The 27774-nt window shown below is 47.4% G+C and overlaps 1 protein-coding gene across 2 annotated transcripts in view; it reads right to left on the bottom strand.

Moving 5' to 3' along the window:
* The window catches only part of ZBTB16 (zinc finger and BTB domain containing 16), a 196701-nt gene that overhangs the window by 57912 nt on the left and 111015 nt on the right, over nt 1–27774 (bottom strand). For both annotated transcript variants that reach the window (XM_008020947.3, XM_038005165.2), the window contains one exon: nt 10804–10890. In XM_008020947.3, coding sequence (XP_008019138.2) covers nt 10804–10890 — 87 coding nt within the window. The remainder of the gene's footprint in view (nt 1–10803; nt 10891–27774) is intronic.

The following is a 27774-nucleotide window of genomic DNA, read 5'->3' as shown; positions in this document are numbered from 1 at the left end:
TTCCTCCAAATATTATTAACATAACAGGAGAGAGAGAGGGGCCAGTGCAAGCAGGCAGCCAACAGCAAGGTTGGAGATAGAGTTCTGCACCTCCAAAGGGGAAAGCCACACAGTGCAAAGAGAAAGGGAAACAGAGAGAAACAGAGAGTGGGGGGAAGAGAGAGTATATGCCTCCTAGCCTCCTTCACACCAAAACCAAGGGGACCCTTTGGGTGGGGTTCCCTCCAATGCCCACTTCCTACTAGGAGGGAAGAGCAGAGTCTGCAGCATGGACCCTCAGCTGCCAGAGGTGTGCTGTTTCTGGACTGCAAGACTCTTGCAGCCAACACACAGTGGATGAGAACCAGCATCTCAACATTTGCATCTGGTTGAGTGGCTTCCCCTGTGACGCAGTCATGTGGAAACTAAGCAACTTTTTCTAGGCCAGTAAAAGAAAGTACTTATTTTGCAATCACAGTGGAGAGAACCTTGGGCTGAACTTGTGGGCCCTAATTCTAGTTTGGATTGTTTGTTCTTAACGGACCCCCTTTTTCAAATAGGGGCTTTGATCCATTGATCCACACATGAGAGCTGATAGCCAGGCCACCACAGGGAGGGACGACAATGCTAACATGTGGGCTCTGGGGTACAGAAGGCCAAGGCACACATTCAAGTCCTGCCCCGGATCGGTCTTCCTTAACCTTTCTGGGACTCAGTTTTCTCTGGCAAAGATTAGGGAGGAAAAAAGGTCTCTATTTTTGGACTATAGTGAAGACTTCATAAAATAATAACTCAAAAGTATCCAAAAGAGTACAACTGTTGAATTATCTGTGCCTGAGGCAAGTTAAGCCTACATGCTCATTTCCTTCACAATCCCGTAACCTTCAGGAAGGCAGGGTCCAATTTCTGTTCACTATTATGTATTAAGTCCACAAAGTACCTAGCATACAGTAGGTACCTAAAAACTCAGAGAACGAGGAAATGAAGGAACTACAGGATAAGCCAGCTATACAGGCTATTCTGACAGCAAACTTGAGTCACTAACCTGGCAGACCTTGCAGGGCAGGTTGAGGGCTGGAAAAGAGAGCTGAATTGCTCCAGGGTAAGTCTAGGGTCTAGTTCAACCTAGTATCCTGGGCCTGCAGAGGGTGCCCTTAAGCTTCCCAGCCTCAGAAGGCTAGGAATGACCTGAGCTATCTTTGTCTGCTTCTTTGTCTCTTTTTTCTTACTGGGGAAAAGGTAGGATGAGGTAGAAGGTTCTATTTGAAGAAGTCAGGAGATAGGGAATATCCAGGTTCCTGGTGATAGCAGATATGGTTCAGGACCCCACCAGCAACCCAAAATTCCTGAGCCTTCACCAGTCACTGAAGCCTCCTCCAAGATGTGGAAGGGCACAGGCCTGGTGCTCCTGGAGGCTGGCATACCTGCTTAGTCTCGATTCCAGTTTTGCGGCCTGTCTGGCCTGGGTTTACATATCATGTATTTAGATATCAACAGGGAATGGTTCCTCTGGGAATCTTTAGGCATTCCAGACCTCAGGGCCTTAAGATCTACCAAATCTGCTCCATGAGATTGCTCAAGGTATGGAGCTTCAATCTGCCCTCACTTCTCTCAACTGTTAGTTCAGTGGGCACATTGCAAATGTCCTCTTGGCCAGAGGACATAGTCAAGGATCCTGGAAGACCTCACTATGGCCTTGCAAAGCAGGTGTATACTGTTCCTGTTCCGCCATCACCATCCTCACTGACTTGGCCCTTCCCCGTCACCAACCCAGTGGGAGAAATACATGTTCTCAGAGGCCTCTAAGGAAGACGAGGATGATACAATGAGAGAAACTGGCACCTCCATTTCCTGAGCGCTTATCCATGCAAGGCCTATATTGAGATTATCCAGTCTGTAATGGGGCTGGAATTGGAATCTAGATGGTCTGACACCAGATCCCAAGTTCTGGGTCACTATGCACCAAATACCCTGCACTTGACACCCTGATTTTAGGCTTCCTGGGGTTCCTCTTCCCTGCAATTTGCATGACAAACCTGCACCACTCTATTAGGGCTCAAACTTTCCTAGGAAGTAATGCCCTCTAGAGATCATCCCATCCACTTCTCTGCCTTCATGCAGGTCTTGTGTCCCCAGGCAGTCATTTGCCCATCCCCCTTTCCTGCTCCCTGACTCCCTCAGTCTCTCTGGCCAGGTCCACACAGACCAGCCCTGGCCCCAACTCCCTCATGTTCAGATTACAAATAGGTAGCTGCTCTGGGTCCCCTACAGATGGACTGAAAGAGTTGAAGGTTCCTACAGGTCACCCTCGTGGCCTCTTCACTCAGACCTCCCATTTTCTCCCGAAGGCATACTGAAGACTGCCCAGCCTCCTACCCTGGAGCTCAGCAGCCAAGTTATCTCACTGCCCTCTAATTAACACCACGGATCCTGTCTGTTGCCCCCAGGCCTGTTCAAGTCCCAAATGGGGATGTACAGTGGCTTGAACAACATTATGATTTGTAAAACCCACTCCTAATTAGTTTGACTTTGAATAAAGAGGGTAATTATTTTTAAATTTATTAACTGCTGCCTGGCCAGAGAAGTTTCCAGATCAAATGACATGGAGAAGCTATTTCTGCTCAGTGATGCAGCAATTTATATTACTGATCGGTCATTAAAACCTCTGGCACAAAACCACTTGTGCTTCCTGAGCCAAGATAGTGTCCGTGTGTCAAATTTCAAACCCAGAGTATAAATTAAGCCATTAATGGTATTTATCAGTTTATCTGGACTTAAAGAACTACTTGCTAATTTAAGACATTCCTGATACAGCAGCCAGGTGGTGCGCTGGGTGTGCACGTGGGTGTGCACGTGCGTGTATGTGTGTTTTCTCACTTTTATTTCACTGAACAGTGTAAAAAAAATTCTGATGTGTAAATGAAGCACAAGCATCTCGGGAACTGCCTAGCTGTTAATTCCTCACTGCTCTGCAACCCAAACATTTTGGAAGCAGCAGTGTTTTGCAATATGTATTTGTCATAATATAAAAGGTGTAAAATGATCTCTGTTTATCTCCTCAAAGTCTTCGTTGTACCAAAACAGAAAACTGAATGTGACAACAAAGCCTGAGCCCAGCCCAACCATCGTCAGCGTGGCCTCCTAGAACACCAGCTTGAGCCCGTCAAGATCTTGAGGGCAGGGGGCATGGAGGGGTCACACACACCAGGACAGAAATCCAGGTCAAGTAGGGTCAAAAGGGGTGAGATGTGAAGATGCCCTTCTCTTGGATAGACTGGAATTGGAAATAGTTTCCCTTAAGTTCATTTTCCAGTTTCAAGAATACCTGTATGACACCATAACCACCTGCCCTATGCAAAGCCACACGTGAACTCCATGAACTCCCACGTGGCAGCCTTGGATATGAAACTGATCTGATTCAGGCAAACTGTATCCTACTCCAGGAGGAGGATGTGCACATCAGGGTGTTGGGGCTTCACAGTGCAGTGGGGCACAGGGATCCAAAAGAGCTCTTCCCAGGCAGGGCCATGAGCTCAATGACCTCTAAACAGGATCACTCTGAACCATTCAGCCTACAGACTCCTGGATAACACTCAGTCAATGCAGAGGCAGCCAGGGAGTAGTAGAAAGAGCACTTGAGTTGGAGTTGGGTCAAGTTCCAGTTCTCCACTTCCTAGTGGGTAGTGTCTAGGGCCCCATGGTCTCCTCTGTTAAATGGGTATAATAGACGAATGTGTTTTATAAACTAAGGTAGCAAACATATCAAGTGGTATTGGCATTATTTTCACTGTCTCAGGGTCTCCATTCCTTCTCTTTTTTTTTTTTTTTTTTTTGAGACGGAGTCTCGCTCTGTCGCCCAGGCTGGAGTGCAGTGGTGCAATTTCGGCTCACTGCAAGCTCCGCCTCCTGGGTTCATGCCATTCTCCTGCCTCAGCCTTCCGAGTAGCTAGGACTACAGGTGCCTGCCACCACGCCCGGCTAATTTTTTGTATTTTTAGTAGAGATGGGGTTTCACTGTGTTAGCCAGGATGGTCTCATCTCCTGACCTCACGATCCGCCCACCTCGGACTCCCAAAGTGCTGGGACTGCAGGCGTGAGCCAACGTGCCTGGCCCGTTCCTTCTCTATTTCAGAGCTCTTCCCTACCTACTCTCCTGTTGGTTTCCCAACGATACCTGGTCCCCCACCTGGCTTTTCCCACTCCAACAGCTTCAGTGATATTTTCAGTGTTCCCTGTTATCAGGAAACTCCCTTCCTCCAGGGTCCCCTTTCCTGGAATAGAGAGGGCAAATAGATTTCAGATTGTATTCTCTCATTGATTATTAGGGGAACTGAAAATCCACCTGAGTTCAGCAGGAAGTAGAGCTATGAGTGATAAATGAGCTCTGCCACATGTCAGAAAGAGTCACCAGGGTCACAAAGGACCCCTCTTTGCCAGCCCTATCCTGAGGGTAAGGCTGCTGTCAAATCTCCCCTCGGCACTGAGCACGACACCTGCCCCACACAAGGAAGTGGCTCTTCCCTGCTGGGGGAGCTCACCCACAGCTCATACTAAGGCTGGCAGGGAGCCTTTCTCAAAGCATCCACCTTGGTCTCTCACCCCTAATTTGGATTCATTTTCTCCATTCCCCATCCTTTCAAGAGTTCAGTTTACTCAATCTCTATTGAGCACACCACATGTGGCCTATCGAGCAAGCCACATTTTACCTTAACATCAGCAGGGGGCACTCGGTAGCTGACCTCTCCCTCCTCCAGCAGAGAAGCCCCATCCACAAGATCTCTGGGGGAAAACAAAGGGCCCAGGCCACCATATTCAGACCTTCAGCTTCTTTCAAGAGCAGGGCGTGTGCCTGAGTTGGTCACCATCATATCCCCAGCGGGTGCCAGGTGCACAGGGGGTGCTCCATACGTCTGGGGTCCACCTGGGAACAACCTCCACAGCTGCTCATCCCTCGGGGACTCAGCTTGCTCCCCTGCCTCTGGCTGAGAGGGCAGCTTGCTCCCTGATGCTGCAAATGTAATCGGGATGGACAGAATTAAGCTGCTTGGCAAAGCTGGCTCACAGCTCATTCCCCCAGATTAGAACTCTCAGAGTGGGATTCTCAGTTACCTGCGGTCTAGCAATAAGAAAATGGCTGGGACCCTGGAAGACTCGGTCCTCCCCTTGCTTTCATGACAACAAGCTCTGGAACCCTGGGCAAAATAACCTAGCCAGGTCACCTTCTCTATAACTGAGCTAGGGACGCGCTGACTGGAACGACAGCTCACCTGTAAAGCTCTCCTCCCATCATGACAGGGCAAGACCCCTCCAGGTCAAAGCTCAAGGTACCATTTAGGAGGCATGTTGTCCACTTAGAAAAGGGCAAGAATGCTGAAATATTGACGACAATAATCTTAACAGCAGCTGACTGGTGTTCTTCCTTCTTCCACTTGAGTCCCCTGTGGCAGCCTGTTTCCAAAGATGGCTGCCATCAATTCCTCCTTCCCTATAGGTTTCTGTCACTTCCCTACTGAGGAGAGTCCAGCCTTCCACCACCTTCCATCTGGGGCTGACCTATGACTATCGGATTGATGAAATATGGTGGAAGTAATGCTGTGCACTTCCAGCCTAGCTTTTAGAGGGCTGGCAGTTCCTGTGTCCTGACTCCTGGAAACCTGAGCTGTCACACAACAAATGCAGGTTACTCTGCTGAAGAGAGAAGCCATGCAAAGGAACACTGAGACTCAGATAATTGAGTGAAGGAGCTACCTCGGACATCCAGCCCAGTTGAGTCTTCAGATAACATCGGCTCCAGCCATTACCTGATGGAAACCACATGAGACCCCAAGTGAAAACCACCCAGCTGAGCCCAGTTACCCACAGAACTGTCAGAGACAATAACACTTTATTGTTTCAAGCTACTATTGCAGTGGTTTGTTACATGACAATACTCTCTATGGTCAATCCTCAACACAAGATCCAGAATAATCTTTTAAACACATATATCAAGTCATGTCATTCTCCCAGTCAAAATCTTTCAATGGACTACTTTTCCACCTTCTCTATAAATGTGCATCTGTGTGTGTGTGTATGTATTATATCTCAGTAAAGCTATGTATGTGTGTGTGTGTGCATGTGTGTGTACAGTCAAATGTCACTTAGTGATAAGGATATGTTCTGAGAAATGTTTCATTAGACAATTTTGTCTTAAATAGGGCACAGGGAGCCAAAAGAGCCCTGCCCATGATGGGGTAGTGAGCTAAATGATCCTGAGCCTTTTAGCCCATGGACAACACTCAGTCAATGTGCAGCCAGTTGGGGAGTTGTAGAAAGAGCATGTGAGTTGGGTCAAGTTCCAGCTCTCCACTTCCTAGTGGGTAGCTTCTAGGCTACATCCTAGAGCACACTTACATAAGCCTAGATGGTACAGCCTTCTGCACACCAAGGCTATATGGGACAGCCAACTGCTCCTAGGCTACAAACCTTTAGAGCATGCTACTGTACTAAACACTGCAGGCAATTATAACACAATGGTAAGTATTTATGTATCTAAACACATCTAAATGTAGAAAAGGTACAGTAAAAATATGGTATTATAATCTTATGAGACCACTATCATATATGCAATCCATTGTTGACCAAAATGTCATTATATGGTGTGATATAGTTTGGATATTTGTCCTGCCCAAATCTCATATTGAACTGTAATCCCCAGTGTTGGAGGTGGGGCCTGGTGCGAGGCGATTGGATCATGGGGATGGGTTTATCCTGAATGATTTAGCACCATCCTCTTGGTGCTATTCTCATGACAATGAGTGAGTTCTCTGAGAGAACTGGTCATTTAAAAGTGTGCAGCAGCTTCCCCCTCGCCCAACTCTCTCTCTCTAGCTCCTGCTCTGGCCATGTGACATGCCTGCTCCCCCTTTGCCTTCCACCATGGTTGTAAGCTTCCTGAGGCCTCCCCAGAGCCTGAGCAGATGCCAGCATCATGCTTCCTGGAAAGCCTGCAGAACTGTGAGCCAATTAAACCTCTTTGCAAATTACCCAGTCTCAGGTATTTCTTTACCGCAATGCAAGAACGGCTTAATACATGGCACATCACTCTGTTTGTGCGTATATGTTTGTGTATGTATACATATATGTGTGTGTGTGTGTGTGTGTGTGTATCTACATATGAAAGAGAGGTGGCACGAGTGATGCCAGTGACTCTTCCTGACATTGGCAGAGCTCATTTGTATACATGTACACACCCATGCCACTTTTCAGAGATCTAATACACATACCATACAATATAAAATTCATGTCTTTTAAAGTGTACAGTTCAACTAGTACATAGAATGGTCCCTGACTTAGGATTTTTCAACTTTATAATTGTGGGAAACCATCACAGTTTTGAAGTAATGTACAGGATATAATAAATTCCATGAGATCTTTAACACTTTTATTATAAAATAGGTTTATATTAGATGATTTTGCCCAACCGTTGGCTAATGTAAGTATTCGGCGCACATTTAAGGCAGGCTAGGCTAAGCTATGATGTTCAGTAGGTTAGTTGTATTAAATGCATTTTCAATTTATTATCTTTTCAACTTACGATGGGTTTAGCAGGACACAGCCCCATTTTAAGTCGAGGAGCCTCAGTATTCAAAGCTGTGCAGTCATCACCATGATCAATTTTAGAACATTTTCATCACTCCACGAAGAAACTCCGGCTTCATCAGCAGTCACTCTCCATTTCCTCACAACTACCCCAGCCCCTGGCACCTACTAATTTACTTTCTGTCTCTATAGATTTGCTTATTCTAGATATTTCACATGAACACAATCATTTTGCATCTGGCTTCTTTCACAGAGCATGTTCAAGTTCATCTGTGTTGTAGTATGTATCAGTACTTCATTCCTTTTTAGAGCCAAACAGTATACCATGGTATGAATACACCACACTTGGTTTATCCATTCATCAGTTGACACATATTGGGTTGTTTCTATTTTTTTTGGCTATTATGAATAATGCTGCTATAAACATATCTTCTCAGTTCTCTTGGTTGTATACCTAAGAGAAGAACTGCTGTGTCGTATGGTAATTCTATGTTTAACCTTTTTTTTTTTTTTTTTTTTTTTTGAGACAGAGTCTCACTCTGATACCAGACTGGAGTGGCGCAATCTCAGCTCACTGCAACCTCCAACTCCCTGGTTCAAGTGATTTTCCTGCCTCAGCCTCCCAAGTAGCTGGGATTACAAACACATGCCACCATGCCCAGCTAATTTTTGTACTTTTTTAGTAGAGATGGGGTTTCACCATGTTGGCCAGTATAGTCTTGATCTCCTGACCTCGTGATCTACCTGCCTCAGCTAACCTCTTGAGGAATCGCCAGAATGTTTTCCAAAGTGGCTGCACCATTTTACACTCCCACCAGCATAGTATGAGAGTTCTGGTTTTTCCACATTTTTGATAACACTTGTTATTATCTGTATTTTTTATTGTAGCCACACTGTAGTGGGTGTGAAGCAGTATCTCACTGTGGTTTTGATTTGCATCTACCTGATGGTGAATGCAGTTGAGCATCTTTTTCATGTGCTCATTGGCTATTTGTCTATCTTTGGAGACACATCTGTTCAAAACCTTTGCCCATTATTTAATTTGATTATTTGTTTATGTTTTTGAATTATAAGACCTCTTTCTATTTCTAGCTATAAGTTCCTCATCAAATATATGATTTGCAAATATTTTCTCACCCTCCAAAGGACTCTTAGCACATGCAGAATAAAACCCAGATCTTTTACCAGGGCTGAGAGACTTGCCAGATCCTGTCCTCACCCCTCACCACACTCTACACATCACTCCCAGCTCTCTGGCCACCACTGCTCTGCATGCGGGTCCTTAAACCTATCAGACTTGACCCAGCCTCAGGGCTCCCGTAAGTGCTCACTCCCTTTGCTTAGACATTCTTCCCAGAAAATTTTTGAGTGGCTCATTCCTTCTCTTTTTAAGACCCTGCCCAGATACCACCTTCTTGGAGAGGCCTTCCCTAACCATTTTATCTACAACATTTCTCCCAAAATATCCACGATATTTCTTTTCTCCCTATTATTCTCTACTCCTTATCCTTTTCTTAGTAGCACTTAGTATGTATAAGCAGACATGATATCGTACACTTATTTGCTGATTCTGTCTCCCAGCTAGAAGCTCAGTTCCATGAGGGGCAGGAATGTCATCTGTCTCATGCACTACTACATCTTAAATGCCTAAACAGTGCCAGGCACATTGTAGAAACTCAATAAATATCTATTACATTAAATATACCTACTACTATTTATTGAGTGCTTACTATGAGCCAAACACGCCATGAAATACTTTAAATAAAATACCTTATTTCATCCCCACAACAACCCTAATGCTAGGAGGTAGACACTAATATTACTCCACTTTTCTAACAGATGAGAAATCTATATTTAGAGAGTTTAAATAATTTATCCATGGCCCCACAAATAGGAAGTGGCAGTCAGGATTAAACTCATGCAGTCTCAGCTCTGAACTATATGGTTCTACCACACCTGCCCCCATTACCAACTCCAGCAAGTCACTTTCCCTCCTTTCAGCCTCAGTTTCCTCATCTATGACGTAAGAGTAGCCTCCGACCTTACCTTACAGCGTTACTGAGAGATTGGCCAGGTGGGATCACGTAAAGCAGTGGTCCCCAACCTTTTGGGCACCAGGGATCAGTTTTATGGAAGACAACTTTTTCACATACGGCCGGGTACAGGAGGGTGTTCCTGGGATGATTTAAGCACATTACATTTATTGTGTACTTTATTTCTATTATTACATTATAATATATAATGAACTAATTATACAACTCACCATAATGTAGAATTAGTGGGAGCCCTGAGCTCCTGCAACTAGATGGTACCATCTGGGGGTGACGAGAGACAGTGACAGATCATCAGGCATTACATTCTCATAAGGAGCACACAACCTAGACTCCCTGCATGCACAGTTCACAGTAGGGTTTGTGCTCCTATGAGAATCTAATGCTGCTGCTGCTGCTCTGACATGAGGAGGAGCTCAGGTGGTAATGTGAGCAATGAGGAGCAGCTGTAAATAAAGATGAAGTTTCACTTGCTTGCCCACTGCTCGCCTCTTGCCATGCAGCCTGGTTACTAACAGACCACCACGGACACCAGTCCATGATCCCGGGGTTGGGGATCTCTGACCTAAAGCCCTGAGAACAGTGCCTGCCTCACTGTGAGTATTAAGTGTGAGCTGCTGTGACGATCTGGTGACAACAACTCTGATCACAATCATCAGATGACTTTGGTGCAGTGAAATCAATCTCCTTGAAATCAAATAAAGCTCTATCATTGTGAGTTAGTATTGTTCAGATGCATCCTGTGTACAGACTGATTTTAGACAACGTCTCAGCTCTCGCAGAGGGAGGACCAGCCCACCATGGCCACATGAGGGTTTCAGTCTCATCAGATGGGTGTGACATATTTCCTGACCAAAGGAAGAAGATGTTTTGGTAACATCACAGACTGAGGCCTCAACAAGAGCATACTAGATACCTCCAAGAAAATGGGATCTCAGTGTCCGGTTAGAGACAGATCCTGGCCTAATCTAGGACAGCCGTTCTCATGGGGCCATGTCATACTTGTAAACTTCTGCTGGGCCAGCCACATAGCCAAGGGTAGCTGAACATGGCAGAAGCCCACCCTACTCACAGCTCCCCCAGGAAATTACTGGATGTTACATTTGCTAAAAAGAGGTTGCCACCCAGACAGTTCATGTCCAAGTGCCACCAACACTGTGGAAAACCTGGAGAATAGGAATCCAAGTCAACTCACCAGTATGGGTCTGCCTGTGCGTCTCCAGGGCATCCTCCTTCGAAAACTGTGCACCGCACTGATCACAGACAAAGGCTTTGGCACCCGCTGAAAGAAAGGAGAGGCAGTTACCACCAGAACAATAGTCCATTGGTGAGGAGGGAGGTCCTGGGCCACAACTGTGCAGGTGGACACTAGGGGAGGGGACTGGACACCTGCGAAAATCCTGAGTGAGGGATCATCCATGGTTCAGACCCTCCTCTAAGAGGTGAACATTCAGCCAACTGAGTTCCAAATGCCTTCGTCTAGGGCTCTTCCAGAGAGAAGGAGAAACAAAATCAGAATAACCAAGACAAACAGAAATAGGCTCCAAGTTAGATACCTCAAGAAGAAGGAGGATCTGAAGACCCACCTCCACGTGATGGGAGGACAGGAGAAAAATGATACCAACGCAGGGAAATGTGTCCTGTTGCCTAAACTGTACTTTATGGGAAGGTAAGAATTGCTGACATACCTCTACCTGGATGTACACGGGGACCTCTGCCTCAGTGTGTCCAAAACTAAACTCACCATCTACCCCCAACTGCTGCCTGCATCTGACCATTTAAAACCCCTGAATGACCCCCCAGTGCCTGGAGAACAAGGTTCAAACTCCTTACTGTGACTCACAAAGCACTTCTCGGTACGCTCCTCTTTCCTGCTTCGTCTCTCACACCTCACTCTTGCTCTCTTTTCTCCAGCTACACTGAGCCACGTGGGCTCCCTGGAGGAACCATATTCTTCCTCATTGCTAGGCCTGAGCACATTCTTCTGCATGTCCTCTGCCTCTGACATTCTCCCACGCTTCCCTGGCTGCTATGGTGCAGTTGGAGGTCCTATTCATCATTCATGCATCGACTTCAGTACCCGGGCCCCCATGTGTAGGTGAGGCAAGGCTCCTTTATGCTCTGATAGCACCTGGTATGTTCCAGTTATTGGCCCTTGCTGTGCTCCATTCCAAATGCCCGTGGCCCTGTCTTTCTCTCTCATCACATGGTAAGTTCCCTGGCGGAGGGACCGTGTCATCTTGTGCACAGCTGCATCCGCCTGACACACAGTGGAAACCTATTACTATACATATTTGTGGAATAAATAAGATTAATTCAGTGCAACTCAATTTAATAAACTTTCTCAGAACTGTCATTTAGAAGGCTTAAAGTGATAATGCCACCATGTCAAGATGAAACAGTACTTTTTATCATTGGCTAATTGTCTTCATGGCTCTACTATATTATCTGATCCAGGGGTCACCTGTCACAAGCCTTGGCATTTGTCCTTCAAGATGTCTCGTAGATGTACTCTTCCACGGCATTTGGTGCAGCGATTCCACTGCAGTCACCACCCCATTCAGGCCCTTGCAGCGTCACACTCAGAACACTGTAAGACGCGAGGTGGTTTCCACACCACCAGCCACCCGCAATCTACTCAACACATGCAGGTTCCTCTACGGCCACTTGATTCCTCACACTTTCTTACTCAAGAAGATAGAATGCCTCCCAATGTGTACTGACTCTAAATTCCTCTACTTGGCTTCAAGGCCCTCCATAACCTGTCCCGGTTAGCCACCCACCTCCATAGGTAAGCTGTCCTCACCAGCCCTCTCTGGGCACTGCTTGACCTTCCCAGAGTCGCTGTGCCTGAGCAATGCTCAGTCCCATTCCTCCATCTGTTCCAATCCCACTCCATTTTCAAGGCCAGAGTTTGTGGACATCAAGCTCTCCAGCCCCTTACTCTTCTGCCCTTTCCAATCTGCCACTGCACTCTGTTCCTTTCAACACGTCTTAGCACTTTGTTGTCGTTGTTTTTGAGATAGGGTCCCTGTCGGTCACCCAGGCTGGAGTGCAGTGGTACAATCATAGCTTACAGCAGCCTCAACCTCCTGGGTTCAAGCGATCCTCCCACCTCAGCCTCCTGAGTAGCTGGGACTATAGGTGCATGCCACCATGCCCGACTAATTCCGTTTGTTTGTTTGTTTGTTTGTTGTTTTTTATTTAGAGATGAGGTCTCACTGTGTTTCCCAGGTTGGTCTTGAGCTCCTGGGCTCAAGTGATCCTCCTACCTTGGTCTCCCAAAGTGCTGGGGGGGTTCCAGGTGTGAGCCAGTGTGACTGGTCATCTTCGCTCTTCTTTAAATACGCCTGTGTTTTAGTTTTGTATTAGAGCCTCATACGAGCCAGAACTACTTTTTACACAAATTTGTAGCCGACAGTGCTGTCTTCAAATCACCTCAGATTTCCTGAGGCTTGACTATATACCAGGCATGATGCTAGATGCTTAATATGTATCATTCATCCTAACAACCACCATTTATATAGTATGTGCTATCATTATCCCCACGTAGCAGATGAGTACATTCAAGCCCAGAGAGGTTAAGCACTTTGCCCAATGCCACACAGTGGTTAACATAGTAAAGGTGAATTCAAACACAGGCAGCCTCATTTCAGAGCCTGATTTCAGAGTAATCCCCGTACCCTTCGGCCTCCCTAGGGTTCCATCTGCAAAGATGCTTTGTGGATAAGACTCCATGGGTGGGGTCTGAGCTCCCATCTCAGAATGAAAATTCAATTTACCTATTTTACACATCAGGGCTTTGGGGCTGGAAAAATGGCTCCACTACTTTTCTAGAAATTTGGAAACCTCTGCCTTGGAGAATCAGCACATACTGAAGGAATGTAACTCCAAATACAAGCTCTTCCAGCACAGACTTCAATACCAATAAATGCTTCTTGCAGTGAAGAATATGAGGACCCTAGAGGAAGTCTAGAAGGTGGGGTCCTCCGGAGGTATCGACTTTCTCTGTCTCACTGACACCTCTCTTCCTACTGATGAGCAGGGTATACTCTAGTAGGTGCTGAATAAACGTGAGTCGACTGGCCGGATAAGTGGGTGACAAAGTACCCCAGGGAGGATATGAACTCGCTTCTCCTGAAAAGCTTTAAAAATAAATATTGTCATTTGCCTTAGGTGGCTGGGGTTGAATTTCACCTGGAGGCACAGAGAATCCCATGGTGACCTCTGGGTGTCCCTTCAAGCCACAGGGCACCCTCAGGCCAAGCACCTGATGTACGGTTTAGAGAGCTTTGAAGAAAGAGCCAAGAAAACTTCTAGCCCCCAGTGATGGCGAAGCAGTGATGACGTGTGTGAGCAGGGGTAGCAGCCAAGACTACCTTTCATCCATTTACACTGGAAATGCAGACAGCACCTCCAAGAGCAGAATGGGCCTGGATGGCAAAGCTGGGGCTAGATGAAGTCACAGCTCCCTCACAATTAGAAACTGCCCCCAGTCCCAAATCATTAGCCATCAATGATTTTCTGTGGATCTGTAAGGAATCTGATTTTAATTGTATTTCTTCTTTGGGTTCTATCCGCTCTCACGGCTCTGTAAAGGAGAAAGGGGAAGCAAAGGCCCGAAGAGGGAAGCACTGGCTGGGAAGGGGAGGGCACCCTGTGGGCTCCCACACTGAAGCCCTGCAGTCGGCGAGGAGCCCACCATGCCACAGGCTTCCAAGGGATGTGGTCCAGAGGGTTCTTAGAAAACAGCCATCAATGTGGGCTGGAGGAGCTTCCCGCTTTAATGACTGAGAAGCAGAGAGAAAGGAAGGAGGCCAGGTAGGAAATAAAGGGCCGGATGTGTACCATCAGACAAGTGCAGAGGAAGATGAAGACAGATAAGCACACATGATCTAGTAAAAGCGGCTGCCTCGGCCCAAGCCTGACCACATCTGCCTGCCTTCAAAGTCCCGCCACTCCACCCCCACCTCGCTGAAGTCACGACACTGAGCTGAGCGTGTGAAAGCCCCTGTCCTCACTGACTCTGGGCCAGGTCCCTCCTTACATGTGGATAACACAAATGTCAGCTCCCACTGCTAGCCCCCACTCACAAAGCCCCAATACTCCCACGCCCACCCGGACAGGCTCTGACTTCCCCCCAACTCTCCAGGGTGAGAGCAAAGACAGGCAGTTCCACGGACACGTGAGCGGAGCAGAGCGAGACAGACAAAATCCTCTCTCCCAAGGAGTCTTGTGCCTTTAAATCGTCGCTGTAATGGCTGGCTCAGAGGCAGAAATATTTGGCAGCCCTGAAATTAAAAGTGATAAATTTCCTCGCCAAGCTTTGATCGATAATAGAGGCCTCATCTGTTAATCAATAAGACAGTCTCTGCCTGTTTACTGTGCATATGTTGTTCACTGCTGCCTTCAGTATGATGTCAGGTTTGCATTCAAAGCAACTCAAGTGTGTATAAACCACATGGCTATTCCCAAAATGCATTACGGTGACATCATGCAGCCACTAATACATTTATAAAGCATCAATGGGAGGGGGCAAAGGAGGAGGGAAGAAGGTCATGCCAGCTGAACACAGCGGGGGTGCATGGACCTAGCAGCAGCATTTACACCCACAAAATTTCCTGGGGCTCAACCTGGAGTAGGGAGAACTCCAGGGACACAGCTCTGGGATGGCCATGACTTGCCATATCCTTCCTACACACAGGAGCTGATTTTTGAATGTCCAGTAACTATATGCCAAGAGGTGGATTACAGGAAATAAACAAAAGAGACGAAATCCCTGTCCTCAGGGAGCTTATGTTCAAGAGGGGAGGGCAGATTTTTAAAGAGCAAGTAAATATAAAACAGGCCAGGTGGTGATAAGTGATAAAAAGAGAAACAAATGAAGTGAAGAGGGTCAGGCACAATGGCTCGTGCCTGTAATCCCAGCACTTTGGGAGGCCAGGATGGGTAGATCACTTGAGCTCAGGAGTTCAAGACCAGCTTGGCCAACATGGTGCAACCCCATCTCTACTAAAAATACAAAAATTGACCAGGCATGGTGGCTGATTTTAAATCCCAGCTACTCAGGAAGCTGAGGCAGGAGAATAGCTTCAGCCCGAAAGGCAGAGGTTGCAGTGAGCTGAGATCGCACCATTGCACTCCAGCCTGGGAAACAGGAGTGAAACCCTATCTCAAAACAACAACAACAACAACAACAACAACAGAGCATTAAGTGAAGATAAACAGAGAGTGCCAGGGGCTGTTCTTTTACACAGGGTAGTCAGGGAGGCCCTCGCTGATGCGCTGACATCTGCATACAGCAAGGCCACCATGTGACAACATCCACACCAGGCAAGGGAAGAGGAGCAAGGAGGCCAGCTGCACGGGATGGAGGGAGGTTGAGGTGGGAGACGCGGGGATGGGGGAAGTTAAGGGATAGATTGTGGGAAAGAAATTAAATAGCAGAGAGAGAATAGCGGGAGATAAAGGGCGCTAGACCCTTGCTATCCATAGCAATCACAGATCCAAGCAAACCGAGGACAACAGCAGGATCTAGAGGTGCAGGCACGAGATCCCACGCCTAACCTGGCCACTCACAACTAGTCACCACACCTCGATGAACTGATTTCCCAATCTGTAAAATGGGCATAAGCCTATCTGTCTGCCTCCCTGAGGCTGCTGTGAGGAGCAAACAGGATAATAGACATGAATGAATACGAAACTCCTTGCAGATCACAAAACACTCTGTGGACAGCAGAGGTCCTTGGTGCCATTTATACCTCAGGAGACAGCGCAGTGTGGTTACAAGCTCAACATTTGGGTCAGACAGATCAGAGGTCAAATCCCAGGCAAGCCAGTTGCCAGCTGTGACCCTCAGCAAGCTGCCAATCTCAGGGAGCCTGTCGCCTCAGCTGTAAAATGGAAGCAGTAAGGGGAGGTCCTTCGGAGAGTTGCGACAAGGTAGGGAAAGTGCTCCACCCCACAGCTTGTGGGTAGATATACAGAACCAGTAAGTCGCAGCTACCATTTATCTCCAGTCACTTTTCCTTTAAAGAAAGAGTTCCCTTCATGCAATGAAAGTATGGCTGATTTTACTGGAATTGGATGTACAGTTACTTGGGGGCCATTTATCTTGTGTAAAGTGAGTCTCACATTCATAAAGACATATGGTACCACACGTGCACATACATGAACACACACACACACCCCACCTTGTTTCTCTAATTTAAAGATGAGTGATTGTTTTGTTCAAGGGAGCAGAAAAATCTGCCATCGAACCAATATGTCCGTGTCAGCAACTATTCGCCAACCTGGCTCTGAAATCTTCTCTGGACAAGCCCCTGGAGCCCCATTCGACTGTCCTGTATTTGGGGCTCTCTTCCATCTTCCCAGTGGACTGTAAGCTCTGTGAGAGCAGGTTCCCACCTGTCTTGGGCTTTACCATATCCCTGATGCCCTGCGCCATGCCTGGCACACAGTCTGTGCCTACTAAATGCTTGTTAAGCAAAGAAAGCCCCAGGCAGGTTCCTAGGTGCAGAACTCACCTGGGAAGGGCACAATGGCCACTCAGGGCACTGCCAAGCTGTCTGTCCCCTAGGGGGTGGCAGAGTCCTTATTCTGCACACTCAGTTCTCTACTACCCCCTATTTAAAACTCAAGGACATGGTCTCTGGCTAGGTCTTAGGCAGTTGAGAGAAAAAGAAAGGAAAGGTTAGGAAGTGGGGCTGTCTGCTTCCTCTGGTGTGAGACCTCCCTACCAACCCAGTCCAATGCTCACTGTGGTACCCAACAAACAAGCCTTCCCTCCACTATAGTCAGTGAGCCTCCTACCCCCGGGCAGTGACCTGCCGAGTGACTACTCTGTACCCCAGGCTCTGAGTTTATCTGAGATTCCAGGTACCCAGCTGTGAAAGAGACAGGCAGACATCCTTGCCCCTGCCAGTCTCCCAGGGACCCTGCAGATGAGGGCTTCGGGATGTTCTAAGCACCACTCTGCAAGGAGCTCCCTGATCATTTTGGGTTCTCCAGACCCCCACTCTTCTTCTCCTTTTTCCCTGACTTCCTGACACCTCCAGAAGGTTGGGGATAAAGGAAGGAGGAAGGTTCAAAGCAGGTTAAAGTTTGGTGGAAAGAGAGGACGCACATGCCAGAGGTGGGACTGAGGCCTCCGTGTGTGGCAGCAGCTCTCCCTCTGTGCCAAGGATCACCCCAACTCACAGGAATCAAAGTCGGGAACAGCCAGCAGGGCACTTTCAAAAATATAAAGCTTTCTCTAAACGCCCAGGATCCCACTGACAATTAAAGCTGAAATCCAGTAGAAGCCATGATAAGCTCCCTGCAGCTGCCCTCACACCCTTGACAAACAGCCTCCCTCCCTACCTGCCCTAACCAGAAATGAGGCTGAGGAGGTCCCAGGCATCCAGGAAGGAAGCAGAAGACATTGACTGCAATCAGATACGGGGTGGTGTCTCTCTGAAGGGAGGAAGGCAGAAGCCAATGAGTGAAGAAAAAAAAATCCAAATCCCTCCCTCTCCAAAACCTCTCCCACCCCCATGCTAATAATAAGAAGGGGGAAAAAAAGAACCACTGAAAAAACACCTAATGTTTGCCAGCATCTAATGCTGAGTGGTGTGTCCTTTTTTCAAAATTCCTTGAGATTTTAAAATAAACATCTTGAATGTTCTGATGAGATCTGCACGCCTGCTTACATAAGGAAGTACAGAGTGTACCAAAACAGCAGACCCAAAAAAAGCATAAGCTGTCAGAACAATGAGTACAGACGCGGGGCATTTTACAACAGGCCACGGTGTACAGTTTTATTTACAGTACCTCTTATCAGACGGAGAACAGCACACTGGCTGCCAATTCCAAAGGCCGGCACTGCGTGTTCTTTCCCTCAAGGAGATGTGTACTCCCGGAGAGGAGCTTGAAGGCTCTCTCTCTCTCTCGCTCTCTCGCTCTCTCACTCTTGCTCTTTCTCCTTTATCAACAAAACAAAAAGCTGATCCAGAACCAGAGTTTCTGGAAGGGACACAGATTCAGGAAAGAGGGAAAAGGGAAAGCAGGTGAACAAATGCTGGCTGAAAGGAAAACAACCAGCCCCATCGATCGGTCCAGGATGTGGTTCAAGGGTAGCTGTGGTTGACAAGGCTGTGGGGAAAGGTCCTCAGAGTCCGGTCTCACTACAGGATGGGAGGGTGAATGAACTAATGATACAGGACCGAGAAAAACACCAGGAAAGTCTCCTGGGCTGAGCAACAGAAAAACGGGAGTCACCTGGGATGGAGGACGGGTGGTTTTCAGATCTCCAAAAGCCGGTGTCCTACCAGTGACCTGGCAAATGACTGACACCTCATGTGTGGCTAAATATCCACTCTGCAAAAGAGGAAACCCTGGAATGGGTCAAGAGGAAATGCTGAGACATCTCTATGGCTGAGAGAACATTTCTTATCCTATCTAATAAATGTGATGCTACTAGGAAGCTGCATGGTGCCCTTGTCTCTTACTGGGATCCTGGAGTCCCTCTCTCAAGTCCCATAGGGAGCACACAGGTCTACCTTGTCCCTTATCCCTGCAACTCAATTCTCAGCCAGAGTGGCTTGGAAAGCTCTTTTGTTACTCCTTTTAGCACCAGCAGGTAATCCAACAGGCTTAGAAACACTGTCCACAGCCAGAACACACACATGCACTCGATATTAAGCTGCACAGGAAGGTAGTGAAGAGCACGCTCTCTGGAATCAAATAAACTCTGGTTCAAGTCCCAGTTCTGCCATGTCTAGCTACCACCCTGGAGATTGAATTATCTTTTCTGGGCCTGTTTCTTACCTAGAAAACTGGGCTCAAAGTGTTTATGCCACACTTTCAGGGATGATTAATGTAAATAATATATGTAAAGTGTTTAATACACTGTCTGGCATACAGTAACTGCCCAATAAATGCTGGTTGTCATTAACACCAACATCATCGTTGACACGAGGAGATAAAATAAAGCAAGGTATAAGACACACACAAACGTCAAATGTATGCAAGAGATACATCACACCATTTAAAATATTCTTACCTTTCCAGCCAAAACACACCAGTAAAGATGGGGTCAGATCAGTCTTCCCCAGGAGGAGATCAGGGAAATGACACCCCCACCGCTAGCTCCCATCATCACTCATGGCCAATGTTTAATGGTACTATTACCCTCCTACTGCCTACCCAGAAGGGAACCAGAGAATGCAAACCAGTTTGAGGTGATTTATGTTTTTAAAAATAAATGAGTGAATTATTTTAAATAAAATGCAAGTAGGATAGTAAATTTGTTGCAGATTTTTAAAAAATACAGGCCAGGTGCAGTAGCTTGTGCCTGCAACCCCAGCCTGGGTGACAGAGGCATACTCTGTCTCCAAAAAAAAAAAAAAAAAAAAATACAAATCTTCCTGAAGTCTAAGAGTAGTGACTCAGGGGTTCACCTTACCATTGCTTCTAATCTCTTTCTTCTCCTGGCAACTTCTATGACTGGGCAATCATGGTATGGTGGTGATCAGCACAAGGACACAAACTCTCTCTTACTACAGGAATGTCAGCCCCTGCTGTGATGAACCAGACTTCCTTCCAGACATGCCTTGCCAACTGAGAGATCTCTCAAAGGTTAACGGTCAGGCCCCTCAAAATGAAGTCTCAGGCCGGGTGCAGTGGCTCATGCCTGTAATCCCAACACCTTGGGAGGCTGAGGCAGGTGGATCACCTGAGGTCGCGAGTCCGAGACCAGCCTGACCAACATGGAGAAACCCCGTCTCTACTAAAAATACAAAATTACCCAGGCGTGGTGGTGCATGCCTGTAATCCCAGCTACTCAGGAGGTGGGAGCAGAAGAATCGCTTGAACCCTGGAGGCAGAGGTTGTGGTGAGCCAAGATCGCGCCATTGCCCTCCAGCCTGGCGACAGAGCAAGACTCTGTCTCAATAAAAAAAAAAAAAAAAAAAAGGGCGGGGGGGGAAAAAGAAGTCCCACAGCAGCTCAAAGCCAGAGACAGCTTTAGAGTCCTACTGCTCATTGATGGTATGGTACCAGCATCAACTTCGCAGCCTCATGTCCCTCCTGAGAACGAAGCTATTCATCCTCACGTGACAGCTTAAACAAGAACCCTGTATGAAGTACCTGGCATACAGCAGGTGCTCAAGTCACAGTAATTATCATGATTATGGAATAATTTCACTTCATCAAGCTGATGAGCTCCAGGAGGACAGACCCTGGCCACAGCCTACAGGGTACGCAGCCCACAGTATTTCCAGCCCCACAGCTCTGGGATAAGCCCCAATCACAATAAGTAAATGGCCTGGGTAAATGAGACACTATGTTCTCTGGGGTTCTCATATAGATGATATTATGCTATTTGGAATGGGAGACAGGACCAGCCTTAGGTGAGGCAGGGTAGATAACTGGCTCAAGGAGGGTTCTGTTGGCCAGCACACCCAAGATTTTCCAAAGTACCAAAAGAAACTGACTTGGGGTCCTGACTGTCACTGCCTGAGCTGTGTAACCCTTGATGAATCCTTTCACCTCTCTATCTTGAAATGACAAGTTTTAAACTGGGACATCTCTAAGGGAGAAAAGATGAACAGGTGTTCATGAGAAGCTGGGCGCTCATGGCAAAGAAAGTTAAACGTGGCCGTACACGAGATCTCAAATGCTTACAACCCTTGGTGTTTGGAAGGTGCTGTTGAGACCAAGTGAGGGCTGGGTTCCCGGATTCAGCCAGCAGAATCCTTCTCAAGGTGAATAATCTGCTCTACCAGGTGGGTAAAGTGGAACAGAGAGTCCAGACATTGGGAGAATCATTAGCCAGAGTCAGGCTGGGCCAGCGCGGCTGTGCCAAAGACTGACCCGAGTTCCAGGGAATACCTGGGCTTTCAAGTGTTCATAACTTTGTTTTGTTTAAGAGAGCTTTGCAACCTTGGCATTCATGAGAGGCTGGATAATAAAGCCAGGGACATAAGAGTAAGGGTTTCTGCCATGATTTTATGGGACATCTCCGCAACTCCTAAACACCAACAATCACCCGCCTCCCAGTTCTCTACTTGGGGATTCTCAGGAGAGAAGTTCAGAATGAAAAGAGAAGTTTCTGCTGGCCCCCAGCAGCCCCAAACTCAGCCTGTGATCTGAGCCTTTGGTCTCCTCTCGTCCTCATTTATCCTGCTCCTTTCTTCTGAAGCAACTTCAGAATGCTCCGTCACAGGCCCCCACCCTAAAGGTGGCATGGAGGATTTTACGTACATGCACACACACACATGCACACACACACACATACACACACACACACACACACACCCGTCTCCCCTGAGTAGGATTCACAGTACTGGCTGGGAAATGGAAAAAAGAAAACTAAGACCCCTCCAGGGTTGGTGGCCAGGATCCAAGTGCCTACTCCACCCATTTCAAGCTGATACCTGGCCCTGCCCCGGTCCGCCAGCATCTCCTGACACTCCTGCCAACTGACTTTTCATTGGAGGTATTTTAAAGGGAATAGGAGGCAGTGTTCCTCAGCCTCAACGACGTGCTGGACCTCCCTCACTCTCTCCATGCTGGTTCCTGCCTCCCTCATTTCCCACTGACTGAAGAGAACGCCGAGTTCTCTCACAATGTTGAGATCTCCTTGGGATCTCGATATTGATAATTCCTTCATTGCTTGGTTCTCAGAATCCCCTGTCCTCTCCATTCTCCTAGCATCTCTCTCCAATGCCACTTGCAACTGTCTTTGTAGTGTGTATGTGTGTATTTTGTTTCTAAGATAGAACATCCTTAGGTAATATTTCAACAAATGAAAAGAAAGAAAGCCTTTTAGAAGGCTCCAGATGCTGTCACAAGTGTGATAACCGTTGCACTCTTCAAGAAACCAATTGGCAGAGCTCTGCATACAAGTTATCTGCTGACAATGGGCTGTGAGCTGTACAAGCCCTGCAGATGAGAGCTTCTCTTCTCCTGGAAAGTCCACCAGGAAGCAGTGCCATAGACCCTGAAGACATCCGGGTCAAGCTGCAGGGAAGAGGCAGGGTTCAGTATGCACAGAAGGCTGTCTAAGCTGGGCCCTTGCTCCCATCACAGGCAGTTTAGTGGAGGACCTGGGTTTGATGTTGACAGACTTAGATGTTAGCTCAGCTACCCACTAGCTAAACCAGGAGCGTTAGCAGCTAAACTCTCTGAGCCTTGGTTTCCTCACCTGTTAAAGAGATAACGATACAGCCTTCCTACCCTAAAAGCAGGACTTCAAAGTTGCACAACAGCAGTGACACCACTCACTCAGAAGTGGGACTATAAGGTTGTTGGAAGGTTTAAATAAGATGATACACACGAAGGTGCCCAGCACAGAAAGTGGAGCTCAACAGACACACAACACCAATACCTTCACACCTTCCCTTCCAAGATCCTACAAAGGCTGCCCTGCAATGAGGAGTCACAATGTTGCTGCTGCCATAGTGTTGACAGTAATCACAATAAAAATACTAATAACATGTGTTGCCCATTCATTATGATGCAAGCATTGTGCTAACTACTTTACATGCAATATGCCATTGAATTCTCCCAACAACTCTAAGATTACCCCCCATTTTATACATGCGCAAACTTTTCTTTTTCTTTTTTTTTTTTTTTGAGACAGAGTCTCATTCTGTTGCCCACGCTGCAGTGCAGTGGCGTGATTTCAGCTCACCACAACCTCCTCTCCCGGGTTCAAGTGATTCTTCTGCCTCAGTCTCCCAAGTAGCTGGGATTACAGGCACCCGCCACCACACCCGGCTAATTGTTGTATTTTTGGTAGAGATGGAGTCTCACCATGTTAGCCAGGCTGGTCTCAAACTTCTGATCTCAGGTGATCCGCCTGCCTTGGCTTCCCAGAGTACTGGGATTACAGGCAGGAGCCACCATGCCTGGCCTTAAATGTGCAAACTGAGGTTTAAAAAGCTTACTTCTCTTGCCCAAGGTCTCATAGCTAGTAGCATAAAAGAAAAAAGAAAAAGAAAAAAAAAAACCTCAATCAAGATGGCAGCATGGGAAGCCCACCTAACTCTCTTCTCTGAGTCCTTTGCCCATTAAGCACAACTCTCACCTCCTGGTCCAGGCATGAAACAACACTGTCCATCCGAGAAAGCCTGGGCTGGGAGCAACACAGGGTCTAGACCTGCCTCTGCGTAGACTTCAGTGTATTCTAAGATCCTGCTTTTCTTGGCCTGTTTCTCCATCTACCAAGTGGAAGTCATGTTCCTTGCCCCTCCCTGCACTTAAAGCTATTGTAGAGAAGAATGAGCTCAAAGGTATGAAAACATGTAGGAAGGAAAAGGTACAACTGATTTTCTAGAGTGACTTATAATAAAACTCTAGGCATATACCTCCACGCTTGACTCCCTTCTTAGGCATTCTCCTTTCGACTTCTAAGCAAGCAAGATGTTCTATCATAAAAAGACAATCAGATGCATTCGCTGAAAGTAGAAAAATGGACTCTCACATTGATGAATGATAGCAAACGACAAAGACCGATGTAGACAAGGTTTCTTGGTTAACCTTCAGTTCACCAAAAAGTCCTTTGATTACATCTTCTCTGAGCATCCTAGTTAATCAAGGCTTTGCCGAGCAGATCCTCACTCTCAGCTGTAAAGGCCTCTGCTCTTCCCCATGTCCCTCTGCTTGTGCCCCTTATAGTCTGCCCTTTACTCACTGCCCAGATTGGACTCCTTCCCCCCAGAAGAGCAGGTGGATTCAATTATCTTGGGGCTGAGTGTGTAAATTTTAGAACCAGGCATCTCTGCTAGAGACTCCGGAGTTGTCAGTTACTTTAAATTCATTAATACACATATACAGGTACGGATGTGCTTCCACTCTCGGCGACAGCTGGGAAAGAGGCCCCAGCACCTGACCCATCCGTCACAACACCCACCATCCCCATCTCAGACACAGAGCCCCAGAGACTGCCACCCTCCCTTCCCCTTCCCCGGGCCCCTCAGTGGCACCTCGAGGCTGCCAGTCTCTCCAGGCCTGCTGTGGCTTTTAGAAAACAGAGCATGTCTATTTTTAGCCCTTCTCAGCCTAATAATACTCCCCAACACCCATTCAGCTTAATCACTTTATTGAGGACAAGAAGCGGGCTCTCTAGCCCGGGTGCTTCTGATGTTAGGAAGTAGTAAAATGTTCAAACTGGTTAAAAATGACACTCATTGGCTTGCCTTTGGTGTTTCTGAAACCTTAATTGTGGTTCAGGCTGTGGATCTAAAGAGCCTTGCAGGTTTCAGAGTCTGGCTTCCTTACCCCCTGCACCATAATTGAGGTGTTACATTACAACGACGGCACTGACATTTGCAGGCTCAAAATTCAGAAGCCTTAAAATGCCACACTTTTCAAAACAGAAATATTGCCTGCCACACTTAATGCCCATTCTAAGTATGAACCACCTCCCTGCCGGAAAAAAACACAAACCAAAACAAAACAAAACTCGTCTTTTCTGGCTGCCCCCATGCCAAAGGTCCAGGTGGGAAACTATTTGCCATATTAAGCCCATAGTTGCTTGAAAACAGAAATGTTTGTTTGGTGTAATTAGAAGACCTGCAAGTTCGGTGTGTGTAGAAAATAGACTGTTGGCAGCTCTTCCGCGCGCACCTCTGAGACCGTGACTTCCAAAGCTTCAGGGTGAGCATCTGCAAGCGTGCAATCTGTACCACGTGAGCCACGGGCTGGGAGAAGTGGGCAGCCTGGAAAGGGGATGGAAACAACTTTGCCTCAGAGATTAAGACCCGGGGCTTCAGGGTCAAGCGGCCCCGAGGTCACGACACAGCTCTGTCTCTTACTTGCTAGGCGATCTTAGGCAAGTAAACTCAGTCTCCTCATCTGTAAAATGGACATCCTAACAGTACCAACTTGAAATGGGTCTTGTGAGGCGCAAACGAGATGATGAAGTAAAGCAATCTGGCACAGTACCTGGCACCTGTAGGCCTCCAGGAAATGTTAGCTGCCACTGTCATTATCTTTGGTTTCCTCCTTTCTACCATGGGCTCCTTCTAAGACAAAGTGTTTAGTTTTTGTCTCTTCTGCCTTGCCCAGGACAAAAAGGAAATCTGGGCACTAGAATGGCTAACCATGGCCAGCTGTGTGCGGTCGCGGGACATTCTCGGACATGCAGTAGGGAACTCCTATGGACTCAGAGTGGGTAGATGGAGCTGGAACCAAAGCAGGAGCATTGAGGGGACGACTTCTCAGGTCCCATTCAGCTAAGCGAGTAAAGGTCACATCCAAGGCCTGGAAACTCACCTGGACCAGGCCCTTCTACATTCCTGGGCAGCTTCCCCTGCTGCTCCTGTCTCCCTTTCCTTCCTTCTCAGGCAGGGTGCTTTGAAGCACCTTCATAAACGTCCTGCTCTTCAGCAGGCAGAGGCGGAATGCCTCATTAACTTTCCCAGCTAATTTTACAATTTAACCAAACACCACATTCCGGCTTCGATTCAGCCAGCCTCTGACTGTGACAAACTTTTATAATGTTGAGATGGAGGAAGGAAGCAGAGAGTCCATGCCAGAGACTGAAGATAAAGTTCTGAAAACTAAAGTGGGAAATGGAGAGTAGGAAAAAAAATAGCTCTATGAGCTCTATGTACACTCCCAGAGCAGAATTCCAGGCTGTGCAGGGCTGAGCAGTAGGGAAGAAAGCCATGTCGGCCTTGTGGTGTCAGAAAGATGGAGTGCTCCCGTGACAATGACTCTTCCTGTCACCTCGGGAGGCCGGGGGCTATATTGGGAAGCACAGTGACATGCTGTCCTCTGAGGGGCATGATTCAATCCTGATGGGCAGCAGGCCAGAGGTGAGGCAGGCCACCCAGAGGACGTGTTCAGCTTGGCAAGGCTGCAGGGCCCCTTCCAGAGAGTACTGAAAGGCCCTTCCCAGCCCACTGAGCTGGCTCCCAGCTCCTGATAGAGATTCTGGACAGGGGTGGAGTTCAGTGGGAGGACTGCATGTCTAGGAATGTTTCCCCATCAAGAATCCTATGGGCTAGAAAAGATCCCCAGGGTTGTCATCACAGTCCTACATACGCTGGTCCATACTTTGCTCGGCTGGGACAGACAGGACCTCATTAGAGACAGAGAGTACATTCGGCCTCATTATCTATAATCAGACCCTGCTCTCGGTGGACAGATAAGTAAGGAAGACAGTGCACCGTGATTCTCTTTGCTCCCGGGTCCGCTTCAAAGGCTGCACCTGTCCCTCTCGAGCCTGTACTCCAGAGCGTCTGACTCCAGACCCCAAATCTCAATTAATGCAAAACTGGCCCCCAGCAGGGCTCTCTCAGATGTGCTGGATTATGTCCATTAGGCCCCAGTGAAGGCACTGGGAGATCTGGGACATTCAGGCAAGATAGTGACCTCCTAAAATAGCTGGGCTCTGGGCCTTTATCCTGGGTTCATATTAGCAAAGGCAACTGAGGAAGTAAGACTCCAGCAACTCCAAAGTTTCAGAGAGTTCTGTCTTTACCCGGAGTTACCTTGTTACTGAAAACGACTGTGGCCTTGCATAATTACTCCAACAGAAATGCAGCCGCCAATGAGCTCCCTGTGCTCAATTAGCTTATAATAGTCAGTGAGAGAGCTGCTGAGGTTTAATCCAACTACCCCAGAAGACTTTTTATCCCAACTACCTAATGAAAAGTTTAGAATTTGCTTTTTTTTTTTTTCCCCTTGTCCCAGGCAAGTGAAAGAATTCCAATCAAAATGGGACTGGTTTGGGGGAAGGAGGAGGGAGTGCGTTAACTACTGGGGAAAAGTCTGGAAGAGATGTCTTTGTCAGGTTGAATCCTGGAGACAGCCAACAAAAGGAGCCCCCGACTACAGAGGCATCCGCCCCTCTCTCCCACTGGCTTCCATCTATGCGGTGAACAAGCACCGTCTTCACTAAAGGCATACACAGGGGTTTACCCACGTGGACCGAGGAGGTGGGCTGGAGCACATCCTGAGACAGTCCTTGGACACTTCCTCCATTTGCCCTCCAGGGTGACCAACTCTGTCCTCAGCCTCACCCAGAGGCAGCCCTCTGACCTGTCTTCTCAACCTAGGCTTTGTGGGGTTCTAGGTACTCATACCATATTTTTTAGTCCATCAATTCCTAGATGAGAAATTTACAATCTTCTGGGTCTGCACCCAATGTTAAGCCTCCCTTTCACACGTGTGT

The sequence above is a fragment of the Chlorocebus sabaeus genome, chromosome 1, assembly GCF_047675955.1.
Source record: "Chlorocebus sabaeus isolate Y175 chromosome 1, mChlSab1.0.hap1, whole genome shotgun sequence".
In the NCBI taxonomy this organism is placed as follows: domain Eukaryota; kingdom Metazoa; phylum Chordata; class Mammalia; order Primates; family Cercopithecidae; genus Chlorocebus; species Chlorocebus sabaeus.
The sequence above is the reverse complement of the archived record's forward strand: the minus strand, read 5'-3'. Positions and strand labels throughout refer to the sequence as shown.